This window comes from Octodon degus, unplaced genomic scaffold (assembly GCF_000260255.1).
Source record: "Octodon degus isolate 3935 unplaced genomic scaffold, OctDeg1.0 scaffold00030, whole genome shotgun sequence".
In the NCBI taxonomy this organism is placed as follows: domain Eukaryota; kingdom Metazoa; phylum Chordata; class Mammalia; order Rodentia; family Octodontidae; genus Octodon; species Octodon degus.
In genome coordinates this window covers 14,211,749-14,223,614 of record NW_004524606.1, presented here as the reverse complement: position 1 = coordinate 14,223,614, position 11,866 = coordinate 14,211,749, and the positions used below count along the sequence as shown (strand labels likewise).

Genomic DNA, 11,866 nt, shown 5'->3' with positions numbered 1-11,866 from the left:
TATATATATATCCTGCTACCTAAATTTCTAAACCTGATTTTTAAAAGTGTATTTTCATTTTAAAGCTATGCTTATTCTATTAGAATTATGTTGATATAAATACATACTATGATATGATGGAAAATAAAATTGAACCTCATGAATTAACAGCTACTGTGAAGTTGTAGGACTACCAAATCGAAAGCAGCATACAGTCATGAAATCCATTCAAACTGAGTCATTTTATTAGTAAGAGCTAAGCAGGGAGTTTAGTGTTCTTTGATGTATGTTGAAAATCATGCAAGTGTTTAAATCAGTTTATTTTGACTCATTTTTTTCTTATCCTGTAAAGTACTTTATATCCTATCCTTCACTCAGGAAACTGCAAACGCCACACCATGACCATGTGGGTGCCTCCAGTGAGTTCCCAAACATCAATTATTCTAGCACTATAGTACTTGAGATTTTAAAAAGCAGGCAATTTAGGTAGATAGGAAGACAGAAAAATACTAAATACATAATAATTTAAATCATGTTATACACATTGAAAATTTAACTAGGCATCACTAATAAATTAAAAAAAATGTATTCACAAAATTGAATCATTGACTTTCCCTGTATTTTGAACATCATCGCAGAATTTACTTTCTTGATGTTTGGTTTAAACATCATGTCTAGTGGTTGGAAAGTGTGCATAGCAATGGTTTCTCTTATGTCACCTTTCTCCTCAAATTTTCTGCTTCTTGTCAAATGGGCAATTAACACTGTGAGCCTAGTGTGCTCCTTATTTGTTGCTCACAGAATTGCTCATACTAGAGAAATCTAAAATCCAAAGCTAAGTGATGGGTTTTAAAAAATGTTCAAAGTAAGAGAGTTTCCCAGAGGCCTGGTGTGGGAGGCTGTGTACCTGCCGGTGGTGTTTCATGGTGGTCCGAGGGCTGGCTAGGGTGGCTCTGCCCCACCTCATTCACAGCTGTGACCCGGAACTGGTACCTCACATATGGAGCCAACCCTAACAAGACTGTTGTTTCCTGTCCTTGGACCCTTGTCAGCTCTTCCCATCTTCCAGGTTCTTCTCTGTTTCCCTCAAATTCCACAATATATTCTGGCAGAGAAACCACAGACAAAGCATTAGAACATAAAGAGAATGCTTATTTATACTCGGTTTCATACACAATATTGAACGTTTACAAGGGTATTTTAAGAACAAATCTACACAATGGTTAAAAATAGCTCTCACACCAAATTTAATTGTTGGGTAAATTAAACAGTGAGATTCTAAGACTTCCTACCACTAATGTTGCTATTGTGGTCATCTCCAGCTCTCCAGGACAGCCGGACACTCCTGTTCTGTCTTTCAGACAAGTGAAGGTTTTCTGGTGGATCTGGAACATCTAATAATAAAAACAAAGGGGAGAAAAATGTGGATCACTGCCTTAATTTCTCTGAGGCCTTCTCTCAGGCACACTGCCCATCCTCTCTGGTCAGAAGTCTCTACTGTGATTTCTTCACATCTCACTGGTCTTTAGCTCTAACTTTGAATGCAGCAGCCTTCAGATCCTTTGCACAGTTGGCTATTTTGCTTCCTTTGTCTCTGGTAACAGTTTCCAACGGCTACCTGTGACTGTCTTCTGGGGATCAGAACTATGTTAAGAATAATTTTTAGGAAGACATGTCTGCACCCTGTCTGGGTTACCTACTGAACTCAGCCTAAAAGTCTCCATTTGTAAACATGTTTCCTGTTGATAATTATGCAAAGTCAAGTTTTAGAAATGTGTTCCAAGTGGATCCTTTAATTGCCTTCAGCTCCTAATCCTCACATACATGATTATTCTTTTTAAGATTAAAAAATCTTCAAGACTAGGCATTGCCCATGGTACTTTGTACATAAATACTTTGTGAATAAGTAATTGAAAAATATAGTGTCACTTTCTCTGTGAATGCAGTTATACACAAGCAATAAATGTTAGATCCTGTGGTCATAGAACCTAAGATAGCAAACATGACTTTGCCTTTTTTTCTGCAAGTACTTTGGAATTTCATTCTAATTCTTAATATATAATAACAGCTTTCATGCTGCTGGGCCTGGAGTCAGAAAGCAAGTAGGAAGACAGTTTATGCAGCAGGCGGGAGTTCTGGCACTGTTCATTGTTGTGACAGAAAGTAGCAAATGGAGTAAGAGATGCCAAACACTTTAGCATTAGAGTACATGGAAATTTTCAGTGCTTCTAAAATTAAAGAAAGAGTAAAATAAAACATTATCTTGAATGATCATTACTTCCAAAATTTGCTATTATTTCTCTCATGCATGTGGGGATAGTTACTTTGCTCAAAGGAGACAATAAAGGTGATGTCAGACATGGCCTTTCCATTGGCTCTTTTCTTTCCCAAGGGCAAGAAACATCTACTGCGTTTGTTGAATATTTGTCCACTGCTGAAGATTCACACTGATGAAAGATGTAATTTCCTCTTAAGACTAGAATATGCTTGTGTTTAACATGTGGTTTATGACTGTGTCTACACTTTAAGGCCACCAAAAGAAGGTATTCCTTCCTTTTTTTTTGTATTTTTTAGGGAAGGGTCTACAGGGTGTTCAGGGTCTCACTACTAGGTCGGTTTTGTAGTGTTCTGCCTGTTTATAGCCTCCCAAGAGCTGGGATTACAAGAGCGCACCACCACGACCGGTCTAAATTGGCCTCTCAATGCCCCAAGGGTGGGGCTGATAGGGCAGGCCCGGGGATCAAACCCCCAGCCCCTGTGCTGCTTGTAGGCCATTTAATCCACTGAGCTACTTGGCCAGCCCAGGCCCAGAAGGCATTTCTTTAAAACGGTTTTAAATCTCTGAGCTCAGAAAACTTAATGATTTATTTTCATCGTTTATTAAAAGTTCACAAAGTTCTGAAATTTATAGAAGAAACTAAGCCAGCATATTCTGAAATTAAAACCCAATCCTTTGTGAATCATATGAAGCCAGAAGTGAAAAGCTTGCCACTGAAAATTCCTCCTTCCTGTGTTAAGGCTTATGGAAGTATTTTCCAAATGAAGTAGGTTGACCCTGTGCTTAAAAAAAAAATTATAGTACAACAGTCTTTTTCAAATATTTATCTTCTGAATGTGTGGCACATGCCTGCAATCACAATAACTGGGAGGCTGAGTCAAGGATCTCAAGTTCATGAGCAGTATTGTGGATTGCATGCAGAGTAACTCAGAAACAACTTGTCTCAAAATTTAAATTTAAAAAGTTATGGGGGGGAGATAGCTCAGTCAGAGGTGCTGAATTCAGTCCCCAGAGTAAAAAAAAAGAACTACTATTCTAACATGTGTGTCCGATTACACATGGTTATATACATATAATATATGACCATATAACATGTGATCATATATAATGATCACAACCATTGTTTAATAGTATCAAAGTGTAGTGATTGTAGAAAATGATGGGTTAATCATATGAATGCAATTTAAGTTTTGCAAGGAACGTGAGAAGGTGTGTACCCGATATCCTTGTTGCTGCTGCTGTTTGAAATACTTGGTAGCAAGTCTGTGGATCCCGTATGTATTCTCTCCTTGTGGCGCCTGAAGTAAGTTTCAGTTTACTTAGTGTACAACTATTTTATCTGGTGAATTGCTGTTGGAATAATCACCAATGTATTAAATCTTTCTGCTTGTGCAGTCCTGAAGAGCCTTGCACACATCAGACCTAAAGATGTTATTTTAGTATCCCAGGCTCATGTTTCGTTTTCTTTTTCTAGTGGAAACCAACCTGATTGCCAGGCTTTACTTGAGTGGATTCAGGTTACTGACACAGGGCTGGGGCTATAGCTCAGTGGCACAAGCCCCTGCCTGTTAAGTTCAGGGTCCTGAGTTCATTTCTCAGTACAACAATTTATTGACACAGTTTCACCACCTAACTTCAAGAGAGTCAACTGTCCCCTGCCAGTCTGCATATCCCTTAGTAGTCACCTATGGACTCTAGCAATAAGGGAACTAAAGATACAGAGTCCTACCCATTGCAAGTGTAACTCAGATATATCAAAAAAGAGTAGCCAAAAGCAAATGCTTTCAAGAAATATCAGCAAAGTAAAAGGAAAACAAAGGGATCCCTTCTGAACCAGAACAAATGGAAGCTGTCATGGTGTCTGTCCACAGCTGTCAGAGACCCAGAAGAAAGCTCATGCATGCCATGGTAATGCAATAGTTTTTAATAAGGACTGGCTAAAACTATGGGGTTGGCTACAGGGAGCCCTTGAAATACTTGAAATGGGGGAGGAATTTCCAGAATATAATATGGAGGAGCTGTGATTTCAGCAATTTGGACATAGTCTGGAAGGGAGGAAAAATGGGAAGAGGGAAGGAGGAAAGGAAGGAAAGAGAAGATGAAGGGAAGGGCATGAACATCCCCAGCCTTCTCTACTCCCAAGGCTTCCCATGGACTCCAGCAAATGAAAGCCAGAGGACAAGTGGCTTGCTGATGTGTCTTACCCGATGCCTTTCCAGCTCAAAGAGCTGGTGCACTGAATCTCGAAAGGAAATTGGAAAACATCCAGCAGATGGTGCAAAGCTGTTAATGGTAGTGATTTCAGGGGTAATTGCACTGACTACTCTGGTGAAATAGGCAGTTTTCTAATTAGCATTATACACAAAACAAACAAATGAAACAAAGGCTTTCCCTTGCAGAATGCCTGAAGCCCCTCCCTACCTGTCTTGCACTTCTTGAAGCTGAGTCTGTAGGATCATGTGACCACTGTCTATCCACTGCTGGACTCCTCAGGCAATGCACTCTCCCCAGTTCCTCTCCTCATCCCCATTTCTCAAGAAAGGCCAGCTCAGCAGCCCTAGAAGCTCAGCCATGCTTCATTTTTTTTTTTTCTTTGCTGATAGCATCACTTACCTCCTACTGCTATTGGCAAACTTACCCACGTAGGGAAAAGAACTAAGCATTAATTGACTTCTTTTATATGAGAAGATAAGAAAGCACTTGCAAGTGGGGTCTATTCTTAAACAAGAGATTCAAACTACCAGTGAATATGTAAGAGCCCAAATAACGGTTGACTTTATCACAGTGAGCGACAGAATTTCATCAGCAATGAGGAAGGCATGAACAGAGATTTTTCTTGAATTAGGAACGAAGCTACATTATGTACAAGCACTAATGTCCTATGCTGAATGTAATAATTCCACACATCAAAAGTGTACCAATTAAATTAGTTAAAAAAAGAAAAACTTACCAAGAACAGTTACTTCAGTTATCTCAGCCATGCTGTCCAGAGCAGTCTGAGCCAAACAGGAGTAAATACCTTGATCCTCTAAAGTCACATTAGAAATGGTCAGATTAGCTCCATCGATAACTATCCTATCAGAAAAAGAGAAAAAAACAAAGAATGTGAAAAGGATAAAAATATCAGAAACACAATCCTTTCAAGCATGTATATTTCTTATGGAAAAATGTGCAAAGAAGAGTCCCACCAAAACTGCACTTAATACAAGTTTTGCTGAGGAATGTTGCAGATCAGAATCAGAGGAAAGGCATTATTCAAGCATATACCGATGTCTACATAGCTACAAAAGGGACCACACCTTCAAAACTATAATCAAACAAGGATACAGAGGCGAAAATGGAACTCTGGGTTGCCTGTCGGGTCTAAGTACACTGTACAACAATTAAGACATACTAGAATAATTTTAAATTGTGAATGGTAAAGCCTACGTAGGCTCACTTGTAAGGCTTCTTACAAGAGCAGATCCCTTAATCTCCCCCTAGCTCCACTAAATCAAAATGTCTGCACGAAACCTGACAATCTATTTTGGCCACAGGTTTCCTTTTCCCTCCACCTCTAAATAGAAGAGATATTAAGTGGTCACAGTCTACGGGGTTCATTTCAACAGCAGGTGGCAGTATAACACCTCTTTTAGCAAATCATTTCAACTAGTTTTGTATCACTTAATTTTTGCCAAGTCGGAACCGTTTACTACACGAAAATTACTTCTTTATAAATTACACTTTTTACACTAAACTGTATATTCTTAATATAGCTGATCATAAAATTTTAAAACTAAAATTCCATTAAATTTGAAATATTTTCACATCAGTGGTTATTTACTTGGAATAACGTAGAGTGTGATTCTTGTAGGAAGGGAGGAATGGTATCTCATAAATAAATTTTTAATGTAAAATTCCTCTCAGAAGTTCAAATTACAGACGATCGCCTCAAAGTATAGTGAAATCAAACGTCCTCTTAGTTCATGACTTGTTAGGTACGATCTCCTTATTATTACCTTGTAATCTTTTATTCTTCTGTCGCCCTTCCCATTCTCTCTCCTTTTGTTGGCTAGTGTTTCTGAAGGTAGAAAGTCATCTCTTCTATGGTGTCAAGGACGGAGTCCTCACACCGTCTGACACAAACCTCATCCTCCCCTTCCCTCCTAGACACCGCTGCATTGCGCGCGGGTCCCTCCCAGCCCTCTGCATGCCTCCTGCAGAGCTGGGACCACCTATGGTCATGAATGATCTCCACTGCCCTTATTAAACACATTATAAATTTAAGAATTACTTCACATCCATGCTCTCCATGTCCATATTTGTTTGTTCATTTGTGTTTTTTGTACCAGGGATTGAACTCAGGACCTTGCTCTTGCCACTTGCCAGGCAGGTGCGTAAGCCCCTGCGCTATTTCCCGGCCCTCCATTTCAGTTTTCAGAACAAGAACACGACCTATATTCATCTATTTAGATATCCACATGTTCCCTGGATCATTCCAACCAACCTGACAGGGCTGCTGTGAGGCTGAAGGAGGAAAGGCACACACGGGAAGTATTGATGGCCTGTGGGGCACACTGTGGACTTAACAGTCAGAGAGGGAATCCCCAGAACCTACCGTAACCCTATGCATGAAAGGCAACAGGAAAAAGGGGAAGAATTCTCAATTCTCAATATTTTCCATGTACCTTTGATGTGAAATTTAATCTCTTACTCAGCAAAAGCTTCTGGTTCCCTCCCTAGGAATAAGGAGATGGAGCCTCAGCAGATGGGAAGCATCATTCTGCAGGCCTTCCAGAAATGTGGCAGACATCTGTGAGCACAAGTCCAGAGCTATTCCTGGCAGCAGGCAAAACCAGACATCTGCAGTCGGAGCCTTCCCTCTTCATGCCTGAGGACTTACCTGAGCTAAGGTCACTGTCCCTCACCCTCATGGTTTTTGAGGGCAGGTGGAAGAACACCCGAGTGACTGGCTCAGTCCGTTCAGATGGCCAGCATTGCGCTTGAGAGGCAACAGCAGCGTCCTGGAGAGACTGCGAACCTGGCTGGAGCTGCGGGGTCAGAGCCTAAATGCACATGTGAGGACGGCAGCAAGCGCCAGGCCTCCGGTTCTTTTCCCAGCAATGACCCCGAGGTCAGATATGGAAGGCGTTGGGTATATGGGTAATAGTGCCAGAAAGAGATTGAGGTAAACCTCAACAGTTGGCAGAGCAACTGAGAACTAGTGTGAGCATGATCTGAGGACCAAGGCTCTGGCATGAAAATGAAGGTGAACACAACTAACTCCTCTTGCTTGAATGGAGTTGTAATACGTAACTGTCTTTGCACAAACCTTTACACATATAGAAAGCACAGGAGGGCATACATTAATATCAAGGCTGACACAAATGCTTCTGGCTAACAATGGTGCACACAACTGTACCTGTGAATACCAAAAGCAACAGAGGCTGAGCAAGTCAGAAAAGTGAGAAAAGCAGACCGAAAATGGTAGTGAAAATAATCGCAATGAAAACTGAGTGTGTATATAGTATTTTCTAAGTGCTTAGTATATTAAGGTACAACACCCTACTAATGAAGTCAACTTTTAATGTTTTGCATCAAAATGGGCTGTAAAATAGGGGCACAGCTACATTAAGCAGCTGGAAAGCACAGGCATGAACACCAAGGGAGCTGGGATTTGAACTCGGGCCACAGGGTACGGCTCCAGGCTTTTAATCAGCACTCTGCTGTGATTTCACCTAACGACTGCACATCCTGCCGAGGCACTTTCAGATACATTTCAGAGTTCTGAGTAGCAAAGCCTGGCATGAAAGGAGATTTCATTCCACTGTGTTCAAATTTTAAGCCTTGTTTAGTAATAAAGCAACGTAATGAGGCAAAGCTGACCTCCAGAGGTTTTCCAAGACAGAGCAGGCATATTGATTGCTTTGATTCTTTTCTCTCTTTGATGTACTTGATGTTGTCTAGCACTATTTTTGAATCGATTCACCTTTTTTGTTTATCTTCTGTCTTTTGCCTATGTTCTTCATATAGATGTTAGAAAACTCAAAAACATCAACGTGGTCCTCTAACTCCACTGGCTTTGCATTCCTGGATTCAACCAGGTTGGAAAATAGTCTGAAAAACTGAGTCTATATTGAATATGCACAGACATTTCCCTTGTGAGTATGCCCCATACAACACTGCATAATGAGGGGTTTTTTTCTTTTTGTTATTTTAGGGAAGTGTCTACAGGGTGTTCAGGATCAGATTCATAGTGATCTGCCTGTTTGCAGCCTCCCAAGAGCTGGGATTATGGGCTGTGTGCCACTATGCCCAATCTTGCATAATGAAAATATCATAGCATTAACACACTAAATATGACTAGCAACATAGAGATGATTTGAAGTATACAGGAGGACATGCATAGTAACAGATAAATACAACCTATTTTGCATAAGGGACTTGTGCATCCATGGATTTGGGGCTCTCAGGGAGGGGAGTTGGAATGAGAACCCCCTAGCTATGAAAAATGGTGATATGTCTCAACACTTTCTAGAAAGAAAGATTCCAGATACAACTGAAGTGTCACGTGATTCAGAACCCAACAGATTTTTAAGGTGTACCGCTTAGGCCAAACTCCTTCAGTCTTTCCCAGATTTTGCAACACTTAAGCCCATGTGATATATCTGTCTCAGTTAACCTGGAATGGCTTTTGCTCCATGCACTAGAAGGATGAAAATGTGGTATGAGAATTCCGTAACAAAAGCAAGAAGACAAACATGACAGAAGAGTGAAGTAAGTGCTACATGACCTTTTAAAATACAATGGAATAACTGAAATGTAATGATCAGTTTTTCTGTTTGATCTTGTGTGAACACTTTCAGCACCAACTGTTTCTACTTGAAGCTTTACACTCAACCTCAGATTACAATCTACATGATACTCTGCTCACCTGCCATCTTCTGTACCATTAGTTTCAAAGGCTTCTCCATCTTTACTCCAGGACAGCTTTAAGCTCTGCTTCAAATGTAAGTCACATTCGCTCTCACAATATAACTCAAGCATGTGTGATCTGGGGACCCGGGGATTCTTAGGAGAAACTCTAAGTTTTGTAGCATCTGTTTTTTAACCAAAGACATTAGTTAGGGGTATAGAGCACAGCTTACCTTGTTCCCAAGTGCCTAGAATTCAGACAACCAAGATTATTAACATTATACTTGTCTTCATTCAAAACTTGTTCCAGTGTAATTTCCTAACATCATTCATCATTAGAATTCCCTTTCTATGGAAAACTGGGAATCTGATAAAATTTGCATACAAGTGTTAAGCAATAGCTTGGTAATTCTCCTTAGAAATTCTTGGGCAGATAGCATAACCAAAATGTGAGAAAATGTACACATTTGAAAATACTATACTTTCTTCTTTTAGTGTTTCTGAGTATGTAACTAAAGTATTGCAATGAAAAAGAAAAATTTACTTGATTCTCTGTTAGTATGTTTATTATTAATTCAAAACCTGAGGTTAAATGCTGAAACACAGGCAAAATGGCCCATCAGCATGAAGGCAGGAATTAGTAAGTCCACTCCATGACAGGAGAGGAAGTGTCTGTTCTGTGACACAGCAAGCAGATCCTGCACACTATAAAGAAGCGTATATGCAGTAGATACTCAATGCATAACTGAATTTCTTGTTGAATGAGCTATAGTGAATGACACTTATAGCTCATAAAGAGAAATTAGTAGTATCAAGAATATGAGGCTCAAAACTTTGGTATTAAGGGTAGTAACTTCAAAGATACAGCCTCAATATGATCTTTTCAAAATAGCGTCCTTACTCTTTAGGTTACTGTTTAATGACACATTTTAGTGGAAGTAGGGTTTGAAGCCAATACCTTGTCACTGAGCTATACCCCTGGTCTTTTAACTTTAAATTTTGAGACTGGATCTTGCTCCATCTCCACATTGGCAAGCTGGGCCGGTTGGGCATGAGATCTCAGGGTGTACCACCATGCTTAGCTTTGAATAACGTATTAAAAGCCAGTATATTTCTTTCTGTTATCTGAGACATGGGGAGGTTTTCAGATGCAAAGCATAAGAGCTGACCTCCAGTTCCAAAACTGTATCTAATACACTTTTTCTAAAATTCTCTCCAGCCAGGAAGATAGTCAGCAACATAAGCTCCTGCCTGGAAAGTGCAAGCTCCTGTGATCCATCCCTTGCATAAATAAATAAATAAATAAATAAATAAATAAATAAATAAATATTCTCTCAAGGAAGTAATTAAAACTGAAAGGGTGAGTAAATTGTTTGCTTATTATCTCAGGCATAAAGTTTGAAGACACTGCTACATTGAACTAAGTGTATGTATTACTAAACATTCTACTGGTAATTTTTAATTTCAAATAAATCCATTTCATACTAATAAACACTATTTAGTAAGTGGAATGGGAAACTTTTAAATGTTGCTGGATACCCAACACCTAGCTCCCTCTTAGGATTAGTTAAAGTCATGGACCTATCATACTCTGAAATGCCTCTAATAGTCTTTTAGGAGAAATGCACCCTATGACTTTTCTTTTTTTAAAAAAATTTATTTGTGTGTGTGTGTGTGGCCAGCTCAGCCCACCAGGGGTCGGGTTTGGCTGGCATGTGGTGCTGGGGGATTGAACCGCGGTCTCTGTGTTTGCTAAGCTTGTTCTAAGTAGGTGCTTTAGACCACTGAGCCATCTCACCAGCCCCCCTATGACTTTTCAGAAAGGATCTAAAAAATCTTAGCAGGAGCTCAAACTTAAATCAGACTGTTTCACTTGGGGAGAGGAAGGTAGATTGAACCCATGCAAAATAAAAAAATGAAATAAGTACTTCTAATATCCAAATTGGCAATGACTGCAGTTTTCCCCATAGCATTCTCTACCCAACAAGAGTATGAGCCTGCATCTTCTTCGGTGGCTTCAAAGATCTGTAATGTACCATTTTCGTGGACATGGTACCGACTGCCTTCCAGGGGTTGCACTTCCTCCATTCTCTGCCTAAGGGGAAGCAAAGCAGAAATCAATTTGGAGTGGGGCTGGTTTGGAAACTTTTTGTGTTATTCATCGCAGATATCATTCAGACTTATCCCTTCTTCAGGAGCTTAGCAAATCTTTTGAAATGTTCTACTGGCAGTTCCTCAGGATTGGTTATAGATGTGTATCTTACCTGTAGAGATTGCAGATCAAAGAAATCCAGTCTCTGCTCTACACTTCAGGTGTCTTGTTCATAGCTATCTGCACCACAGTGCATCTGCCCTCTGAGATTAATGTATTTTTCTGCCTTACTGATGGTGCACTTTTAGTTCATGATTGCTCCAGAATGCTAAATGGAAAAAGCTAGCAACTGAAAAAGATCATAAAACTCCCAGGCCTCCTGCTGCCCCAGAAGAACATTGGTCCTTCAGAAATATTATAAACCAGGAGGAAGTTGTACTTCTTCTGTGGATATGGATTACATTTATTCCATCAGCCCCAAAGTCATTTTCTGTTATGCTCGTCTATTTTCCTAGCATTTTTCCTTGCCATAAGTTGATTAGGGGACTTCTTCTTTCTTCTTCTTCTTCTTCTTCTTCTTCTTCTTCTTCTTCTTCTTCTTCTTCTTCTTCTTCTTCTTCTTC

The 11,866-nt window shown here is 39.9% G+C and overlaps 1 protein-coding gene across 2 annotated transcripts in view; it reads right to left on the bottom strand.

The window, feature by feature from the left end:
• The window catches only part of Chl1 (cell adhesion molecule L1 like), a 230,541-nt gene that overhangs the window by 23,874 nt on the left and 194,801 nt on the right, over positions 1–11,866 (bottom strand). For both annotated transcript variants that reach the window (XM_004629520.2, XM_004629522.2), the window contains exons 13-17: positions 11,080–11,246; positions 9,171–9,336; positions 5,208–5,332; positions 1,272–1,373; positions 887–1,084 (exon numbers count right to left, since the gene is read on the bottom strand). In XM_004629520.2, the coding sequence (XP_004629577.1) occupies positions 887–1,084; positions 1,272–1,373; positions 5,208–5,332; positions 9,171–9,336; positions 11,080–11,246 (758 nt within the window). The remainder of the gene's footprint in view (positions 1–886; positions 1,085–1,271; positions 1,374–5,207; positions 5,333–9,170; positions 9,337–11,079; positions 11,247–11,866) is intronic.